Source organism: Panicum virgatum, chromosome 8K, assembly GCF_016808335.1.
Source record: "Panicum virgatum strain AP13 chromosome 8K, P.virgatum_v5, whole genome shotgun sequence".
In the NCBI taxonomy this organism is placed as follows: Eukaryota; Viridiplantae; Streptophyta; class Magnoliopsida; order Poales; family Poaceae; genus Panicum; species Panicum virgatum.
Genome location: NC_053143.1, coordinates 27,909,922 through 27,932,268, shown reverse-complemented (window position 1 = coordinate 27,932,268; position 22,347 = coordinate 27,909,922). Strand labels below are relative to the sequence as shown.

At 46.2% G+C, this 22,347-nt stretch overlaps 1 protein-coding gene across 1 annotated transcript; it reads right to left on the bottom strand.

Annotated features, from left to right (window-relative positions):
• Positions 1–21,123: 21,123 nt before the first annotated feature.
• On the bottom strand, positions 21,124–21,912 carry LOC120645598. The gene has a single exon (XM_039922380.1). It carries the CDS (start codon positions 21,910–21,912, stop codon positions 21,124–21,126), a length of 789 nt encoding a protein of 262 aa, XP_039778314.1.
• Positions 21,913–22,347: the final 435 nt, after the last annotated feature.

Below are 22,347 nucleotides of genomic sequence, written 5' to 3'. Positions count from 1 at the left end.
TATAATCACCATCGATCTCCATAAGAGGAACACTGTCATCATCACTGTCATTGTCTAAGCATAATCGCTCTAGTAATTCTAAGTCCTTGACAATGTGAACCTCAACCCCTGCATCGTCGTTATCAATTCTTTCATTGTCCTATTCCATTCCCATCGCTTCGGTTAAGTCTATCTGAAAAGTCCCATCTAGCCCATCTTCTTGAAAGAACTCACCGGCTTATGTGTTTGGGTCTATGTTGTAAATCTTCATTGTTCGAGACAGGTAATTTACCGTGTGGGATACCTTGTACACAACATCCCAACCCTTGAGACGATTGTCGGTTTGGCATGGATATGAGAGAGATAATAAACTTGCGTGGCTTGTTGAGCCACAATATAGACATCATCTCCTGGATACAAGGACGCTTGTTGAACTTCAACTAGCCCATGATTCGGAGTCCATCTCACAGCATGAGGATCAAACCAATGGCATTTGAATATGACAGGTTTCAGAGGTTTCGACCCATGAAACGTGAGTTCGTATATTTCTTCGATTCTTCCATAGTACTCGAGCCCATCGTCTCCTGGCGTAAACACTCCGAAATTTGTGGTCCTTCTATTCGGCCGACTCTGCTCGTGACTTGTTGTGTGGAAACAATATCCATTCACATCATAAGCTCCAAATGACTTGACTCTATAGGCACAACCATTGGCAACCTGACGCAACTCGGCATTCACTGAGGCATCAGTTTGGGTCTGCAAGTTCAAGCAGGCCAAATTATGTACACGTCCGAGCAACTTGTAAAATCATACTACGAAAGAGCCATGACGTAGACATTACCTTTTGTTTGAACCAAGAAATAAAATCAGGTTTTCCATTTCCCGCACCCTGTCTAAGAAGGGTCTCAGCTTCCTGGAGGGTAGGTATCCTTGATCGATGCCAGAATTGCACATGAAATTCCCTGGTCGAAAGAGAAACGAACGGGTTGGATGCCGAAAAAGAAGTACTCGAGAACTAAATGAATGCAGAGAACTTACTGTATGTATGGCTGCACTTCGGATATGTTGGTCAACACATATAGCATGATACTACGCCACTCTTCAAAATTTAAGGTCTTGATGCTCGCAACACTTGCACTTCTGAGTTGCCCTTTGAAAAGGCTGAGGTTCGAGTCAGCTTCCCCAGCATTGTAACGTGAGGGTGGATTATGCGCGCTTGGAAGATTCTTAGTATAATATTTCGATGTGAAGTTTGACACCTCCTCTAGAATGTATGCCTCTGCGATGGAAGCTTCAATTTTACATTTATTTTTATATTTAGTTTGAAGGACTTTTTGACATCTCTCAATTGAGTAGCACCAACGATCTTGCACTGGCCCCCCCATTCGTGCCTCGTACGGTAGGTGCAAAATCATATGATGCATCGGGTTGAAGAAGCCTGGTGGAAATATCTTCTCCAACTTACAGAGCAACACATGCGCCATTCTTTCCATTTCTTCAATAACGGTCAGAGATAACTCCTTAGCACAAAGCTGGCGGAAGAAAAAGCTCAACTCTGCCAGCACTTGCCAGACTTGATGAAGGAGGTATCCTCGAACCATCACCAGAAGAAGCCTCTCTAACCATATGTGATAGTCATGACTCTTGAGCCCGTTGATTCGCATAGTAGACAAGTTGACTCCCCTCCTCAGATTCGCTGCATACCCATCAGGGAACATTAAGGTTTGAAACCACTCTAGCACTTCCCTCCTCTGGGGCCTCGTCAGGGCAAAATCGGCCTTAGGTTTTTTCCATGCCTTGCCTGACACAGGAGGCCTCATGTCTAGCTTCGGTCTATCACATAATGTTGCTTGATCCACTCTGGCCTTAACGTTGTCCTTTGTCTTCTCTACAATGTTCATGATAGTTCCGAACAGTGCCTCGGCGACATTCTTTTCAGAGTGCATCATATCAATGTTATGTGGAAGGAGGAGATCTTGCATGTAGGGAAGCCTCCACAAGCCCGACTTCTGCGCCCATGCATGTTGCTGACCATATCCCTCAAAACCACCATCTGCATTAGCCACAAGACTATCTAACTGAGCACGAACACCAGCACCTGTCATAATATGAGGGGGAAGGTCCAGAACTTCGACACCTTTCGTGAAGTTCTTCTTATCGCGTCTGAATGGATGGTCAAGAGGGAGGAATTGTCGATGTTTGTCGAACGAAGAATATTTCCCACCCTTCCGCAACCATATGAACATCAGAGCTGCCTTGCATACTGGGCAAGGGAACTTTCCGTGAACACACCAGCCGCAGAATATTCCATACGCCGGCAAGTCATGCAGGGAATAATGGTACCAAACATACATCCTAAAGTTTCTCTTTGTAGCTCGATCGTATGTCCAAACCCCTTCCTCCCAAGCACTGAGCAAATCATCAATCAGGGGCTCCAGGTAGACACTCATATTATTTCCCGGATGTCCAGGAATTATCAGTGACAAGAATATGTTCTGTCTTTGGAAAATCACACCGGGAGGGAGATTGAGGGGTATAACGAAGATAGTCCAACAAGTGTAAGGTGCAGCCGACATTCCATATGGATTGAAGCCATCTGTTGATAGGGCAACACGCACATTACGAGCTTCATCTGCTTTGACTCGATGAATCCCGTCAAAGTGGATCCATGATTCAGTATCGGATGGATGTACAAGCTTATCAGGATTGTATCGAGTTCCCATTTTGTGCCATGTCATCTGTTTCACGGACTCCTCGGTCATGAATAGCCGTTGGACCCTCGGTATGGGCGAAAGGTATCGTAGGACTTTCACGGGGACCGCGAGCTTCCTCTTCTGACCATCACTAGTATCTACCTCTACGAACCTAGAAGATTCACACTTTGGACAATACTTTGCTTCCGCATGTTCTTTCCTAAACAAGATGCATCGCTTCGGACATGCATGTATCTGCTCATACGGCATCTTCAATGCACGAAGGAGTTTCTGTGCCTCATACATGCTTTTTGGAAGAATGTGACCTTCCGGAAGCAGAGTGCCAATAACTGTCAACATAACATCAAAAGCATCTCGACTCAGGGTAAACTGGGACTTCACGGCCATCAGGCACGCAATGGCATCCAGTTGTGAAACCTTGGTATGCCGATGAAGGGGTTCTTGTGCTGCACCCAACATGTCATAGTACGCCTTCGCGGTTGGCTCTGGCTCCTCCTCGCTACGTTCTCCCTCGAAGTGTGCCTCATGAAAGTCATCTAACATATCTCCTACCCCGGCATCAGCATCATGATCTTCAATGGGTTGCCTAACGACCTCGTTTCTCATACGATTGCCTTCACCATGGTAGGTCCACCGGGTACAGTCTCTCGTAAATCCATAATTGCAAAGATGTTGTGTCATGACTTCCTATGTCTGTCGACGCGTGTTTCCACATTTGGTGCAGGGACACCAAGTGCATGAGCCTCCTTTAACCTTTGCAAATGCTCGATCCAAGAAAGTCTCGGTCTTCTGAATCCATTCCAAGGTCAACTCCCCCCTTTGTTTCCAACCGGAGTACATCCACGCACAGTCGTCCATACTCTATCATATCAACGAGTAATATAATATACAATAGAATGTTTGCATCTACACGATGTCCAAACATTCTACTAGGTTACGGGGGAGCGCGGGCGCGAGCTTGGCCGGCGGCGTTGGCGTGGGCGCGAGCGGGGGTGACAGGGAGGTAGGAGACATACAGGGTGCGCGTGTGTGTCTGAGTGTGTGTGGCGTGTGTGAGGCTCAAAGGGGATAAGGGGGGGGCGCTTTGCCGTGTGCCCCGATCTGGCCCACGGCAAAGCTGCTCCCTTTGCCGTGTGCCCCGCGATCCGGCACACGGCAAAGAAGTAGGTGCGGCGGCGGCGGCTTCGGCCAGCTTTGCCGTGTGCCCCGTGCTATGGCACACGGCGAAGTCCTTTGCCGTGTGCCTGATCATGTGGCACTCGGCAAAGACGTTTTCTGTTTTACAATTATATTTAACTGAACCACATCTTATCAAAATAAAATTAATTGAAAACACTTTACATATCTTGCACATCTGAATCAGCATTTTTTGTTTGATTATTATATTGAAAAAAATCATTATTTTATGCACATATAGCTAAAGTTCAATGTATACCACATGATATTATTTAATTGCAAAAAAAATTAAAAATTATCAAACAAAACCGAAAAATAGCCAAACTTTGGCATGAAAGATCCTAAGATACTTATTGCATGTACAAAAAGTTTTGAAGTCAACATCCAATTTGATCAACACTTTGACTTCCAAACTCAACGGCTTCATCTCAACTCTATAGTTCTTTTCTGGATATACTTCGATTTATAAGGAGTACAGGTGAAAACTTGTACAAAACCTTTTCAAATTTTTACCATAGGATCCAAGTATGAAATCATAATATCATGACAAATCTTATATTTTTTAGACTATGTTTGTTTTTTATAGAATTTTAAAACTATTGGGCCACATGTACCAGGGCATGTTTCATGAGCAAGAATTTCGAATTTTCCATCCCCTTTTTTTGGATATGGTCTCACATGGGATCTCAGGATGTTAATATAATTTTTTGCTTCATTATTACTCCATGTAAAAGTATTGCAATTCAAACTTCACTTATTCTATGAAATTCATTTCATTGAAATAAAAAAGTTAAATATAGCAAAAGGATCGAGAAAAATACCAAAATCTAATTTAAAGTGCCACATACAATAACAAGTTATCCATAAAAGTTGCAATGGTGGAATCAAGTTTTTTTAACAAAAAATTGCCGTGTGCCTCATGTTTGCCGTGTGTTACAACTGTGGCACACGGCATACAGACACGTTTGCCGTGTGTGTATCCTTTGCCGTGTGTCAGGAAGTCAGGCACACGGCAAACATGGGCTTTGCCGTGTGTTGGGTCCTTTGCCGTGTGTTGCCTTTTCAGCACACGGCAAAAGGCTACATTTGCCGTGTGCCCGATATTTGGCACACGGCAAAGCTTACGGCACACGGCAACCAGCGGGTTTCCGGTAGTGCCTACGGCAGTGGGAACAGTAGAGGAAATCTATTAGCCATGACAATAAACATTATTCAAACTTCAAATTCTAGAAACAGAGACAAAGCATGGCAAAGTACGTTATCATTCACCACATGATTTTTCTTTCTATTGATTCCATTAGCCTTTTCTTTCACTGCAAAATGCTGATATAATATAGCACGTGTCAACTTTATAACTAAGTCCTGAAGTTCCAAAAAGGATTAAAGTAGTCTCATGTTGGATATTATTACTGCAGTAAAAAGCTTGTCGCAATCAATTTAGTGCCTCAATTGTTTTTCTATTCCAGTATATAAACATGGTGAATCAGTGCTCTGCAAGTTGGCATCTTTGCAAGTTATGTCGCGATGCGCATAAGCAATTAAATCTCAACAGCTCATCTTTGCAGCCTACCTTCAGCTCTTATGTAAGAATATGTTCTTTTTTGAGATGGTACAAATATTTTCTTGGCCAGCAAAAAATGGTGAAGTTACTATTGCCAGGACAACAGTACCATATTAAGCATATGAACGTAGCATGAATGGCGCGCTCTTTTAATATATTACTTTGATTGTAGTAGTGATTAGACATTCTAAATTGTGCATGTAGCCTTGCTTGGAAAGGTACACTTTATGCCAACATAGTAACAACACCATGTGCCTGGACATAAACTAACTGCTCTTGTAAGAAAAGAGTAGGAAAGTTTAACAAAATGTAGGAATCTTTACAGAACTGTTGAATTTTAGTCCTCATCTCAGATTTCTGGAATCGAATTGAGCTCTAGTGCTCAATGGCCAGCTAGAATCAGTTTAATGTACAACCTACAGTAGCTGTTAAAAATAATAAAAACTGGATCGTATGTTCATGACAATTCCTAGTTCTTACCTGTTTTAATCTACATTTAGTTTTCACATAATATCTGAATCACCAGGGAAAAAAAATGAAAAGATAAGATACAAAGACAAACCTTCGAACACATAACAGGCAGCTAGCTAGCTTATGCTCTCGTGACATACCTACGGAGTCCGGCCGCCAGGATCGTCTTCTTGCGCAAGGTAACCAATCGTACAATTGCTAATTTGCGCGAGAAACACGGCGAACACTGCCGTCTGCAATCTGCCCTCAGCCTCTCACTGTCTCACAGATACACCGGACACCACGTCACCGCAACTTTCGCGGCTTGCTGCTCCTAAGTTCGCCTGCGTCGAAGCACAAAGGAAAGGCAAAATACCAGGGCCGACGGGCGACGGGTGGGTACGGCGGCGGCGAGGTTGCCGGACCAGATGGCCTCGCCACTATCCTCGGGGACCGACGGACCGTAGCAAGGAGAGCCGGCCGAGTGAACTGCCGGCGCCGCAGATCCATCCATGTGTGTGTGTGTGTGAGAGAGAGAGAGATAGAGAGAGAGAGAGTTGCTGCCTCCAACCTTGACGCCGACGCCGTAGATCCATTCCATGGTCGGCCTGGGGGCTCGGCGGTTCTAGCGCCTTGCGCGCGGCCACCGTGCGTTGCCTCCATCGCCAACGACGTCGCGGGCCGCCTGCACTTTCTAGCGCCATAAGTGGTGATGCACGATAGACTGACAGCGAGTGGGCATGTCTTGCTGGCCGCTCTGCCGCGGGCTGCACCTATGTCGGCGGTTGCTCGGAGCGCAGGGCAGGCCGCGTGCGGGGAGCGACGGCAGCCATATGCTTTGCTGCGATTGAGGAATTGGGTGCAGGGCAGGCAGCGGCGGCGCCGAACCGCAGAGATGGGCTTCGGAGTGAGGAGTAGCGAAGCCGGGGCCGGCCGCGCGCGCTCGCCTGGCCAGACCCGTCGCGGGCGGGGAGCGGCGAAGCTGGGCGGCCTCGCGCGCCGACGGCACTACCGGCTGTGGGAGAGGAGGAGCGGCGCCGAGCAAGGGGGAGCGGCACCGTGGCGCGAGGACAGGCCGGCCACGGCTGGTCCGGCCGTGGGCGGGGAGCGGCCGAAGCCGAGCGGCCCCGCGCTCCGCCAGACATACCGGCTGTGGGCGAGGAGTAGCGGCTAGCGAGGGGCAGCGGCACCGCGGCGCGAGGATAGACGGTGGGTCGGCGAGGACAGTACCAGAGCGGCGGCAGAGATCGGCTGGGAAGGCAGCGGCGGAGGAGATCGGCCTGCTGATGGACCTACGCGTGGTTGGAAGCGGAGCTACGCGGAGAAAAGGATTCCCATGGGCAGTAGGAAGTTTTGTGGAAGCAGCGGTAAACAGTAAAAGCTGATTTAACCACACATGGTGGGAAAAGAAGACCTGTAGGGGTAGGGACGCTGCTCTGCAGGCATCCACCGCTGCAGAGACGAGGATCAGGCAGGGCGGCCGGCGTGCGTCGAGCTCCTAGGCAGGTAAGCAGGCGAGAAGGATGCGGCGGCAGGACGGTGGAAAGGGCAAAGGAAGTTTCACGGAAGTCGCACCGTGTGAAAGAGGAGATCAGAGATCAAACACGCATGCACGAACAAGAAATCCACACCGTAGAAACAAGATCGAACGTAATAAAAAAATTTCGCTATCGTGGATAGCCTCCCCGTGCGCTGTGGGAACCAACTTTCATATATAGAAATGTTTAGATGTGGTTGATCGAAGTTTACAAATAATGAAGGTCAGCTATTTATAGCTTAATCCTAACCTCCCTTGCCGATATGGCGAGATTACAACTTGCAACACATAAACATACTTGCCTAATTTAAACAAAACTAAAATCTAGAAGATAACTTGCCAGCTTCATTTGCTAGCTCCTTTCATAGTTTCATCAGCGGCGACGCCTCCTCCTGGCCCAAAGGCCCAATATGCTCTTCTTTCTTCCTTTTCCGATCCAGCGCCGGCTCATTCTCCATCGGCCGCTTGCCCAACAGATTGACACGTGCCAAAAATAGTGTCAACAACCGGTCTGACCGCTCTGCGTAGGAGCCGCTGCATCAAGCCCCTCGCGCCGTGCGTTCAAGCACGTTCGTGTGTTGATCTAGAAAAGGCATCAACAATAACAAGAATTTGATTTACGTATAACATTAATAACAGTTTCTTGCATTTAATTCCATACATGTATCAATTGAAAATATTAACTAACTAAAACTAAAAGGAAAAGAAAAGAAGCATAAAGGAACAAAAAAAAAACACTTAGTACCGGTTGGTAACACCAGCTAGTGCTAAGCTGCCGCACCAGACGCCGCAGCGTGCGAAACAGTTTGGTACCATTGATGTTACCAACCCATACTAAACTCTCTTTGGTAGTGGGTCAACCCGACCGGTACTAAATGCAGGCATATTTAGTACCGATCGGGCGGTACCGGGCGCGGGCGGGGAACCGGTACAAACTAGGAGTTCCCGCCTGGTACTAATGCTTGTCTTTCTAGCAGTGTTATGAGCGTTTGAGTTACTGTGTAATAAAAAAATTCCAACAGCTTGGGCACCCGGAAAACGGTAAAGGGAATGAGAAGAAAGAGATAGAGAATGGCATGTGGGTCCGACTACTAAACGGCTGAGTGGAAATTAAAGTGGAAATGAAGCCACGAGGTTGACAACTCATCCCCTTGTTATATATATAACAACATTCTGATGGGTGGATCATAGATTTGCCATTACATATTTTTGAATCACTTCTTCATGGACCATTTTGCATATCATTGGGCCATTTTTCCAACACTGTTGCTGCCCAATCCTACAAAAACAAACGTAGGAAAGATAGATGTTGCATGCACAGTTTCTCTATGCTTTGGCTTGACACTAAAGACCAAAAATTCAGGGGCTTGTGTTTCATGTGGCGACTGGTTCCATTTTGCAAATTCGACTATTGCAGGTAGCCAAACAGGTGAATTTGTATTTCAACTCCTTATAAAATTTTTGTTGGTCAAACTATTCAATTACACTAATCAATTTTTGAAGATTTTATTAGATTGACAACAAAGCTTCGTATGTTAATAGAACAATATTGGTTATAATACTTCTATAGTGCATGTATTTTTTTGCAAAATAAGATATTTTTATAAAAAGTATTAGTTACAATTTATTTTATGAACCATGTGAATGTCCTAAATGACATAAATTTCGTTCAAGAGAGTGTTGGTCTAAGAACATTGTGGACATTCCAAATTTTATAAACATGTCCTGTAGGCCAATCTATCTTACAATAGCCTAATCACTACCAGAAACGGGGAGATTCCTATCAGCTTAACATATTCCTGCTGGCTTCTAGAAAACCGTCAGGGAAGAGTGATAACTCCTGTTGCAGCAGCAAACCGACAGGAATCAATGCATGCATTCCTGTCGGTTTGAATTCAGCCGATGGGAATGACAAAAACCGTCAGGCAAAAGCACCCTAATCCTGATGGCCATGTCAAACCACTAGGGGTTCGGAAAAACAAGAGCAAAAAACTGAGCGCGCCAAACCTAAACTGGGCGGGCGATTCTCCCACGCTTGGTCCGACTGCATTAATACATTTTCATCCGGTATACCCTGAAACCCTAAACACTCAATCGTGGGCCTTTTCCCACTCCACTCCTCTCCCCCCCAAGCCGCCGCCCACCTCTACAGTGCATCGCCCCCAAGATCCCCTGTGTGGCTGGCCAGAACCCCCACCGCGTGTCACGCCGAAGCCCCCAAGCGGGCCCCACCACGCACCGCCCAAAGCCCCCCTGCACCATTGTTGCCTGGCGCCACTCCGAAGGCCCCCATGCAGCTTCTGAAATGTAGCTAAATAATTTTTTTTCTAGATAGGACCTGCTAAGTTCTACCATAAGAACAGGCCATACCCATAGTCAACAAGATTCTGAAATGTAGCTAAATAATTTTTTTTCTAGATAGGACCTGCTAAGTTCTACCATAAGAACAAGCCATACCCATAGTCAAGTTACTAGTTACTACTATGGTATCCATGATCCAAGGTCAGAACTTAAGGTAGAATTGTAATATTATCTGCCTGGCCATGTTTTTTCTTGGATCATCTGCATTTAAGTGACATAGTCTACTTGGCTTAAATATAACTGATCGACAGTGTTTTCCTGCTTGGTGCATATTTGATTTGTAATGTCAGCTTTAGTCAGCTTGATTTAACCTGCATTTGTAGTAAATTTCAGTAGGAATAAATTGTGGTGTGTGATGAAAATTTTGTCTCCCAATGTGTGAAGCAGCCCTGTATTTCAGCTCAAATCAGAATCAGTATTGACAGATAGATGGACACTGTTCAGACTTCTGAATGGCTGGTATCACTGGGTAGTTTTGATGTCATCAGTGGGTTCTATATAGCTCTAAAAAATTACTTGGTTTATTCTTTGTTGCTTCTTGATAGTTTTATTTGCATGTTTTCTAGTGTACCTAGAACAATTATCATGAGCAGCAAGCTGTCACTGTTAGGTGCTTCATATTGAGTATCTGAAACTCAAAGATAGAAGTACTGCACATGCTGATTTTGGGAATAAGGGCACACTTGCTTGAGTGGTCTGTTAACAAAATTACTCACCCATATTTACTTGAATTGCTAACCTTTGCAGCTTCTAGTTGTAAAATATACATGCTTTCTTTGATTTACCCAGTCTTTAACATTGTCAGATCACTACTACAGATCGGGCAATTTGTCCCGGTTCCAAAGGGCCATTTGTCCTGGTTTTGGAACCGGGATTCGGTTGCCGGGACAAAAGCCCTGGGTGGTTAGAACCAGGACAAAATGTCCCTCACGCTAAATTTTTTTTGCGTCCTGCAGGATTCGAACCCAAGATCTATTGCCTAGCACATGGCTTCCTTGCCAACTCACCTAAGTAGTACATGTGACTCAGTAAAGAATAACTTCCTTTTAAACTATCACGTGGAGGGGCCTTTTGTCCGGGTTGGTAACACCAACCGGGACAAAAGGGTCCTTTAGTCCGGGTTGGTGCCACCAACCGGGACAAAAGGGTCACCCTTTAGTCCGGGTTGGTGTTACCAACCGGGACAAAAGGGTTGGACCTTTTATCCCGGGTGGAGCCACCAACCGGGACAAAATGGGGTCCTTTTGTCCCGGTTGGTGCCTCCACCCGGGACAAAAGACCTCTGTCCCCCCTGCTGGCCCGGATAGCCGTTGGACCCGGGACAAAAGCCACATTTTGTCCCGGGCCCAAAGGCAGCCGGGACAAATGGCCTGGAACAAAGGCCTGTTCTGTAGTAGTGGATATAACTTGCAAGCTTGACCTGATCATTTTTCTAGACCATTTTCAGCAGTGACTCCTTTATTATTGATCTAATTGCAGATGTCAAAGAGGATTACACCAACCAGAAGCTTCTTGAGGGACTCGACTAGCTTTGTAACTATGTCTACCATCGTTGGAGTGTATAATATTTCAACTGACTTCTAAATTTACAAGACACAGAAAACTGTCCTTTTATGTTACTTTGCTTCAGGTGAACGGATGTTCTACCATTTGTATCAGCTGAAACCAAGGTTCAAGAAAACGCTAGGCGCTAGGCGGGCGCTAGACCTCTGAACAAAAATTAAACGTGATTAATCGTGATTAAATGTGATTAATTGTTTGTGAATTTATTATTATTTTCCATAATATATATTAAATTTTGGATTTATAAGTGATGTAGATGTATATATATATAAAATAATAAATGAGAAATGAAGAGGAATGCCACAACAGCCTAGTACAGCCCACTAGCCGGCCAGCCCACCTCTTCTGCCGGCCCAACCCTTCCTCTCCCCTCCCCCCGCGCGGCTCCCACGCGACCCCCCCACTCCCCCGGTTTGGCCCAGTCCAGAGGCCCGGGCGCCCGGCGGCTCCCTCAGTTCCTCTCCCTCTCGGCCTCTCCCTCTCCCGACCGCGGCGGGCGAACCCTAGAGGCGGCCGGCGGGCGAACCCTAGCGGCGGCCGGCGGCGCGGTGCGGCACGGCTCGGCTCGGTGGGAAGGCGGGCGCCGGGCGGACGGCGAGGCGGCATCTCGCGGCGAGGGCGCGAGCACAGAGCCGAGCGGAGCGGAGCGGCGAGCGCGGCGCGCCGGTGCGGGGCCTGCGGTGCGGGGGCCGAGGGCGCATCGGCTGGCGGCCTGCGGGCGGCGGCTGCGGCTCGGCTCGGAGCGTCGGACGGTCAGTCCAAATCACATCTCTCCTCTTGTTTGCTTCACCATTCATGGTTTGACTGTTCACCGAAAGTTTTATTGGGCATTTATGGCCTAAACGCAACGCTGGTGGTCCGATTTGCGCTTAATCGTGATTAAACGTATGTTTAAAAATGTTTTCTCGAACATTGGCTGAAACTTGATACTTTCTCATAGATTGATTTGTCTAAATTTCTAGAAAATATCATGTACTTACTATGTGATGGCCTGATGACTTGGTGATAGATTTTTCTTGTTTATCAGCATGTCATCCCAAATGCGCTGCTCATGAATATAGCGATTGCCTGCTCATGTACAAAAGTGATGCTATTAAATTAGGATTACTACTATATGTCATGTATTCTTTGTTGTTTTTTTTAAAAAAAGAACATGCGTGGTGGTGGCACAATCAATCGGACTAGTTAAACATCATCGCAAGTTGCTCCTACAGCCACAGTGTTGCTCCGCGCCAGGACCCCCAAACAGCGACAGGGGAGGGGGCAGCACTACCCTGCCGGTGGAGGGGGATTTCCATGTCCAAAATAATCCCCGTGGGGTCATTTTTTCCCGGGGCTAATGATCCATGAGCTGCCAAACTAGCCCTAGAGGTATAAATCAAAATTTCTATGGCACTTGGAGGAATTCCTAAAATTTTGTGGCACTGAAGGAATAGGCTAGAGATTTTGTGGCACTAAGTGAATTTACTCATTTTAATAGCAAAATACTTGGCAATAGATATAGGAAATTAATCAGCATGGCTGCCGATTGGAGGATTAGGTCAAATATGTAATGGTACTCCCACATATATTAGGCATAAAAAAGCCTTATGAAACTACGTGAGTCAATTAATCCAACTGTGTAATATTTGGTAAGAAACACAAAACAGAAATGTGGTTCAACACAATAGGATTACTACTGTTTGTTGTAAAAATTCTCAGTGAACTTTGTGGGGAACTAATTATATTTTGTTTGAAAACAAAACTAGTGGTGAGACAGAAGAATTCACAAACAGGGGCGAAGCCACATGGGCTTTCCCTGGTGCACGTGCACCATGGTAAATTTTTTTCTCTCTAGTATTTAATTGAATTTTACCATATAAAGTCTACCAATTTCCTTCTTTGCAATGGAGAGTGCACCAGGATCAAATCCATCTTGGTTTTGCCACTGTTCACAAAGAGCACAAGGTCTATGGTAAGCTATACATGCAATAATCTTCCTGCATGATACATGTTGCCCAGATAACACACACATTTGCCAAAGGCCGGAGGTCAGCTTGACCAGAGGGCTGCTTGATTGAATTGAGAGGCAAAAATGAGTTCGGCTTGGTTACAAGCCTGGTTATTAAAACGACGTTTAAACATCATGAAAACGTTGTTTTCACGAGAAAACGTTCTTGTGAAATCGACGTTTAAACGTTAAAATGTCCGTTTAAACGATAAAACGTCCATCGTTTCGTTAAAATCTACCCTCTATTCGTTTCGTCGTTTTATCGTTTTAATAACCCTGGTTACAAGAAAGGGGGTTGCTGTGATTATATGGGCAGCAGCTCACCCACTAAAGTGCTAAAGCAAAAAGTAAGCCAATTGCCTTCAACTTGGAAGCCAAGGCAAGTCTAATGCAAACAAAATGCATAAAGTAAGATACAAGCACTAGGCTTAATTAGCTATCAATACAGAATTTCAGACAAATTACATACAACATCATGCCAGACTAAATTCGTGTCTAACTCTGGTAGCACTAGTGTACCATTAATGATTCATGCAACAACAGCATTACATATCTACAAAATCAAGACATGCACTTCAAATTTCTTAGCTATGCTACCAATTGTGAACATAAAATTTATGCAATGAATCATGCTGATTTAGAAACTAAATTTCTTGTATAAATCATACTGCACTACGTTGTTGGTTCAAGCCACCGTTGCACCAGACGTGCAAGTACCCACTATTCTCAGATTCAGTTGATGGGGCTGCAAGTAAAGGTATTAAATTTCAGTATAACCATTGACAATCGCTCAGAATGCCATGCGACTGGACCAGTAACTTCCGCAGGGGTATAGAGAGAAGCTTACGAGGCCAATAGGTGCGTGGTGCACAAGATGCTCTCCAACCATTTTAATCTGCAGTTTTCCATAGCTTATTTACGTCAACATCCTTTAGTAGCATCGATGTCAGTACAAGAAATAATATGGTAGAAAATTCAAATAAGCATTGTATGTGCATTATCATTCTAGTACTACCATCTAGTTACATGCATATACGGCAAATTAATCTGAACTGAAAATAATAAGTGACATCTATATGTAAGAAAATTGTGATGTTTCTTTTTAGGGGAATGCTAGGGATCGGGCGTTTGATCCGTCGGACGCCTAACCACCGTCCAAACCGCACCCCCATCCCCATCCCATGTCACCTGCTTCCAAGATGTGTCGCACCAGCGCACGTGCAGTTTGCATTTCTACCACCCGTCCACACCTAGATGATGAGGAACGGGTCGCCGTGGCAGTCACATCCGGTGGCGGCGTAGAGCACCACGATGGAGAACGACCTACTCAGGACGCTGGGGTCGCGGAACTCCTCCCGAGCACTAGTGATTGGGTCCCAGACGGTGAAGCTGCGCCCCTGAATCTTCTGAAGGAGCAACCATGGCGATAGTCGAGGGGGGTTCAGGGGCGGCAGTCGAGCATAGGTTGGGGGAAGGAGTAGCAAAGAGGAGGGAAAGGCCGCCAAATCCGCCTCCTCCGGTGAACCACTCTTCAATTCCTCGCGGCTACGGCTCTCCCTCATCCTCAATGTCCGATTTGAGCCCCCACCCATCCTTTTCGCCGCCTTGCAGGCCCTCCTCGGCGACGACCTCTGCCCGCCGCCCTCGCCATCCATGGAACATCCTCATCTCCATGTCTCCCCACCCTTTGACCCCCTTGGTGATCCCCTCCACGCCTCCGCGCAGCCCAAGCACGCACCCCTGCTGTTCCGCCACCCCTCGCCGCCGGTTAGGCCACAGCCACCCGTGCGCGCAGGGCAGGGGCGCCTAGCTTAGATATTGCAAATATTTTTTTTGGATATTGTAAGAGATGATTTATGATGTTGCAACAAGTGAACGGTTTTTATTCGATGTTTTCAATTTGTGATTTTTAATGTTGCATTATAGAATTTTGGATGTCCCAAAAAGTAAGTGTCAGTTTTGCAAATATAGTGTTGCAAACATTATTCTGCATGTTACCGTTTTTGAGTGGACGTTGCACGAGACATGACGTGCATGTTGTGAGAATTTTTCATCTAGGAATCAAGATGTTATAGTCAATTTTACGTATGATATTTCGTATGTTGCAAGAGGTGATGCCCGATGTTACCTTTAGTGAATTTTCAATGTTGCGACGGAGCGTCTGGTGTTCAGGCACTAGCATGGCTGTTTATTTTTAACATTGATCCTAATCTGTTGAGCATAGTAGTTCCAAGTGCAACATTATCTAGGGTGGCACATGGCATTAAGTGTTAGTAACAAATTCCACGGAGAAGATTGTGATGCTCCCTTGCCAAATAAAATACATATGTTTTATGCCCAACTTCACCATCCCAAACCACAATAAAGTACTAAATGCATTGCAAGTTTCATTCTCACACCTTATTGTGGTGAGAAATGTAATCATGTAAACTACCAGCTGGAATAACATCATGGATCTAGCATTCAGTAATATTTATCACATGTCATGCAGCTCCTTATCCTGGACAACCTTGACATACCGTAACCAAGCAATGTATCTTGATCCACTTAAAAGAATACTTGCGAGCTTTTTAACCGTGCTATAAACCTGAAGCTACGCAGATGCACCACATGACAGATAGGATCAAACATGTGCTGATTTGATCTTAATTATTCTGTGTCCCAAGTATCTTAATATGGCGTACCTACATTCATTAATGGGGATTCAAGCAGCTACTGAACACAACATAGCATGCATCCAGGGTGGAATTACTTCAAAGGAGCTCCAAGTTCTAACTAATGTAAAGAGCACCCAAATTGCAACGCATGAGCTGATGAGCAGGAGCACAGAACCGTGCCAATACCATCAATCATTACTCCATATAGGCCAAGCAAAATAGAGCGCACACCGAAACCGAGAGCCGCACGCTAAGAAAGCAGGGGGCGCACTACCGGATTCACTGGCTTTGCCGAGTGCCGGTTACACTCGGCAAAGACCAGTTTGCACTCGGCAAACTCTTTGCCGAGTGTTACACTCGGCAAACGCCACTCGGCAAAGCCTCCCACGGCAAAGGGATCTTTGCCGAGTGTCGGATTTCGGGTACTCGGCAAAGACTTTGCCGAGAGCCTTGTCACTCGGCAAAGCAGCCACATGGCGCCACCCTGGGCCAGCATTTTGCCGAGTGCCTAACGGCGGACACTCGGCAAAGTTTCAAAATTTGCCGAGTGTCGGCGTCTAGCACTCGGCAAAGTGCCGGCCCAGGGTGGCGCCACGTGGCCGCTTTGCCGAGTGCTGGATCCTGGCACTCGGCAAACATTTGAAACTTTGCCGAGTGCCAGGGTTTTAGCACTCGGCAAAGTAATGTCGTGCTGTCCTGTGGAAGGCTACTTTGCCGAGTGTATTGGCTTAAGCACTCGGCAAAGTGGCCTATTTTTCTTTTTTTCTTCTTTTTCTCTGTTTTTTATACAAATACAACAAATATATATATATATAAATGCAGGGGTCATTACATGCAATTATAACGACAAATATATAATTGTCAATTACGACAATAGCATCGATACAAATAATACAAGATAATGTCCATCACATCACATAAAACGAGCCTGAAAGTCCATCACATAGATAGAGTCCGAATACAAGTCCATCACATCACAAGTCCACAAGAGTACTACAATTCCATCACATCACAAGTCCAGTAGGGTACTACAAATCACTCACAGCCAGGTGGGGGGTGGCCAAGATTGCCACAGGAGTGTCGTTCAATGCGTTCCACGACTGTTTCTGCAAATAGAAACACATAAATTGAGTAAGAATAACAAAGATATAATAATTAATATCTACAAACAAAGCATACTCACGGGAGTGTCAAAAGGTCCTGCAGGAAAGTAAGGCTGAGTTGGTAAGGCGAAGGGAGGAGGCGGCGTTGCATAGTTCATCGACGCGCCAAGTCCTTGCATCTAGGTGACCATGCTGTGCAACATAACCGACTGCTCCTCCCACAGCTTCCGCTCCTGCTCCAGCTTGGCCTCGATCTCCATTCGGCACCTCCTCTCCTCCTCAAACTTTGCCTCCATCTCGGCCTACAAGATTTAAACCTCCATGTTACAATACGAAGAAAAGTTCAATTTTAATCATAGAACGGCAACTAAATCTAAACTAACCTGTCTCTGGTGCACGCTGGCAACTGAAGTCTCAGGCCGTGGGCGTATGGGCGGGGTCGAGTCGGTGGTACTTGCCCTAAGCTGCGAGAGACTGGGCGTACTCGCCGTGTCGACCAAGCTGTTGGCGATCAAGTACTGCTCGTGCTTCTTCCCTTGTCCCGCCCTCATGATGGCTTCTTCGGAGAGTGGCGCGGTGGTCGGATCCCAAGTCTCCCCGTGGAGCGCCCTTCCCACCTCCGTGTACGCATTGATGCGCGCGTGGATGCTTGGGTTTGTGTAGGCCTCTGGTGGAGCCGCCGGGTTGTAGGCCATGTCCGACGTCGCCCTGCCCATGTGAGATATGGCGTACGCCGTGAAGTCATTGCAAGACTGGCCTGGATGAGACTCCGACTGCCAAGAAGTCAACAAGATGATTAGTAAGAATTAAAAATATAGCTTTAGAAAGAATGAAGAAATTAGTGAACTTACCTAAGTATTCTTGTACTCGCCGAGGCTAAGGCTCCCTTGATGATGTGCCGGACCCGGCATCATCAAGCGGCGCTCCCGGCATAAGGCGTGCTGGCGGGCCCAATCCTCGCTGATCCACTTGTCCACCTTCATAGACCAGCGCTCGGCCTTGTTTGCGCACCAGTTCGGAGGCACCTAAACGTAATGAAGTGCATGACATATTGTAATATCAAATACAAGATAAATGAGTAGAGATGGCATTTATTTACCCTTAAGTACTGGTCTCGTGTGAGGAAGATGTCCCTTGCGGCTGGTTTCTTGACACTACTCTTCTCGAACTCGGCGCAGTACACAACGACGGCCTGGACACGCGCCTCGTAGTGCATGTCCTTCACCAGCTTGTAGCAAGCCTGGTGAGCCAGCTCGCACATGTTTTAGAAGTAGTCATCATAATCAGGATTAGCTGGATCGTAATCCTCATCATCACTATCAGCTATGTCAACATAACCAGCAGAATCCGAAGGAGGAATGTCGTCTTCACTGTCTCTGCCTAAATGTAGTCGCTCTAGTAATTGTAAGTCCTAAAGATTTTGAACCTCATCTCCACCTTCCTCGTCAACTTCCCTTTCATTGTCGACTTCCATTCCAATCTCGTCGGATAAGTCTATATAAAAACTCCCTTGTAGCCCCTCTTCTTGAAAAAACTCTCTATCATTGTTGTAATCTTCATTGTTTGGGAGAGGTAGTTTACCGTGTGGCGATACTTTATACACAACATCCCAACCCCGAAGACGGTGGTCGGTTTGGCACGGGTATGAAAGATAATAAACTTGTATGGCTTGTTGAGCCACAATGTACACATCTTCGCCTTGTAACATTGAATCTTGTCGAATTTCGATTAGGCCAACACTAGGGGTATGTCTTGTTAATGTTGGATCAAACCAATGGCATTTGAAAATGACTGGAGTGAGCGGTACAGAACCATGAAACTTGAGTTCGTATATTTTTTCAACTCTTCCGTAATACTCGACTCCGTCTTGACCTGGCGTAAAAATGCCGGTATTAGTCGTTCTTCGATTGGGTCGACTCTGCTCGTATGTCATTGTGTGGAAGCGATATCCATTCATGTCATAAACGTTAAACGACTTGACCCTGTAGCTAAAACCATCGGCAACCTGTCTCAACTCGGCACTCATGGACAAATCAGTTTGGCCCTGCAAGCGTATGCAGGATAGTTTGTCATATAGTTCGAGGACAACGAAATGGAATAGAACTATGAATTCAAGACTACCTTCTGTTGAAACCAATAAATGAAATCGGGTTGTGAATTTCCCGCGCCATTTTTAAGAAGACTCTCCATTTCCATCGGGGTTGGAGCCCTTGAGCGACGCCAAAATAGTTGTTGAAATTCCCTGTATCAAAAATGACAAAGGGGGTTGGATGCTAAGTAGTGGAAACTTGTGAAACGAAAACTTGTGAATTGGGCAAAATGTTGAGTACTTACGCAATATACGGCTCCACCTCGGAAAGGTTGGTCAACACGTATAGCATGATACGGCGCCACTCTTCATGGTTCAAGGTCTTGTATCTCGCATCACTTGCACTTCCAAGTTGTCCTCGGAAGATGCTGAGACTCGATTCATTATCGCCAGCATTGTAACGAGGGGGTGGATTATGCACGCTGGGAAGATTGTCACCATAGTATTTGGTTGTGAAGTTTGACACCTCCTCCAGAATATATGACTCTGCAATAGAATCTTCAATTTTACATTTATTTTTGTATTTCGTTCGAAGGACCTTCTGACATCTCTCAATTGGATAGCACCAACGGTACTGCACAGGCCCCCCCATCTGTGCCTCGTACGGAAGATGTAGAAGCAAATGCTGCATCGGATTGAAGAAGGCGGGTGGAAAGATCTTCTCCAGCTTACATAGCAACACAGGGGCCACTTTTTCCATGTCCGAAATGACGACCCGAGATAACTCCTTAGCACACAGCTGGCGGAAGAAATTGCTCAACTCTGCCAACACTCGCCATATATTATCAGGGAGATAGCCTCGAACCGTCACAGGAAGAAGCCGCTCAATCCATATGTGGTAGTCATGACTCTTCAGCCCGTTGATTCGCATCGTAGTCAAATTAACTCCCCTCCTCAGATTCGATGCATACCCATCTGGAAATTGTAACTTTTGGATCCACTCTAGTGCTTCCTTTTTTTGGGGCCTTGTTAGGACGAAATCTGCCGGAGTCTTCCTCCATTGTCTCCCTGGTCTCGGAGTCTTCATTTCGTATCTTGGTCTATCGCACAACGTTGCCAGATGCACTCGAGCCTTGACGTTGTCCTTCGTCTTATCAGGAATGTCCATGACAGTTCCAAAAAGAGCCTCGCCCTAATTCTTTTTAGTGTGCATGGCATCAATATTGTGTGGAAGGAGGAGATCATTAATATAGGGAAGCCTCCACAAGCAAGAGACCTGAGTCCAGGAATGTTCTTCGCCATATCCCACAAAACCACCTGCATCATTGACCTGGAGAGCATCTATCTGAGCATGAAGCACGGCACCCGTCAGCATCTGCAGTGCAGATTGTGTAACTACGACACCTTTCGTGAAGTTCTTAATGTCGCTTCTAAATGGATGGTCAGCAGGAAGGAATTGTCGATGTTTGTCAAACGACGAATACTTGTCCCCTTTCTCAACCAAATGAACTGCAGAGTTGCCTTGCATGTTGGGCATGGGAACTTTCCATGAGTACACCACCCGCAGAAAATGCCATACGCTGGGAGGTCATGCAGAGAGTAGTGGTACCACACATACATTCTGAAGTTTGTCTTTGTCACTCGGTCGTACGTCCACACCCCCTCCTCCCATGCTTTGATCAACTCATCGATTAGAGGCTCCATGTAAACACTCATTTTATTCCCTGGGTGCTCAGGAATAATCAACGAGACAAATATGGTTTGTCGTTGAAAGAGAACGCCGGGGGGAGATTCAAGGGAATAATGAACACGGGCCAACATGAGTACGATGCGGCCATCATACCATAAGGATTGAACCCATCGGTTGCCAGTGCAATACGTACATTACGAGCTTCTTTAGCTTTCTCATGATGAATCTCATCAAAATGAGTCCATGACTCACCGTCGGAGGGATGCACCATCTTATTTGGGTTGTATCGAACACCTTTTTTGTGCCATGTCATCTATTTCGCGGTTTCCTCGGTCATATAGAGTCTTTGGATCCTCTGAATGAACGGAAGGTAATGTATGATTTTCACAGGAATCATGAGCTGCCTCTTAGGCTGACCGTCACCTGCATCCACGTCCAGGAATCTTGAAGCTTTGCATTTTGGACAGTATGTTTCAGCCTGGTGCTCTTTCCTAAATAAAATGCACCCTTTAGGACAAGAATGTATCTGCTCATATGGCCTCTTCAGTGCACTAAGGATTTTCGTCGCCTGATACATTGTCTTGGGCAGAATGTGATCTTCCGGAAGAATGCTCCCAAAAACGGTCAACATACTATCAAAGGCGTCTCGGCTCAGGCCAAACTGGGACTTTAAGGCCATAAGGCGTCCAATGCCGTCCAGCTGAGAAACCTTTGTTTGGCCGTGAAGAGGTTTCTGTGCCGCCTCCAACATCTCGTAAAACGCCTTTGTGCTTGCCTCTGGCTCCTCCTCCTGTGGTCCTTCACCGAAATGTGCCTCTTCATAGTCATCTAACATGTCTCCAATCCCACTAGCAACATCACATTCATCGATGCGTTGCCTCACGACCTCGTCCCTCATACGATGGGCTTCACTGTGAAAGATCCACCAGGTATAGTCTGGCGTAAATCCATAATTGACAAGATGTTCTCCCATGACCTTCTTTGTCTTCCGTTTCTGGTTTCCACAACTCTTGCAGGGACACCACATGAACCTCGACCCTTCAGCTTGCGCCCATGCCCCTTCCAAGAACTCGTTAGTCTTCTCAATCCATTCATTGGTCATGCTAGCTCGAGTTACCCGGCCGGTGTACATCCACTCACGGTCATCCATCTTCCAAGATGTCAGCGACTACTATCAAATTTAAATGCATGTAGACGTTCGTCTTAGACTCTAGTAGGTAAAGATAGGTCCTAATCCCACCCGACCATGCGTAGATGAGGTCAGTTTATATGATCCACTCCTATCCAAGACAGAATTTCGGCAGCACCTCCCTGCTGTTCTCCAGATACACGTCCCGAAACGGAGATTGTGTATCCGAAGAACAACAGGGAGATGATGCCGAAACTCTGCCTCGGATCGGAGTGGACCATATAAACTAACCCCATCTACGCATCCTCGGGCTGTCCAAAAACGTGGACAATTCGAAACAGATACGACCACCAATATGCAAATATCTGCATATTTGCAACCGTATCTTTTTAGAACGGGAGACGCCTA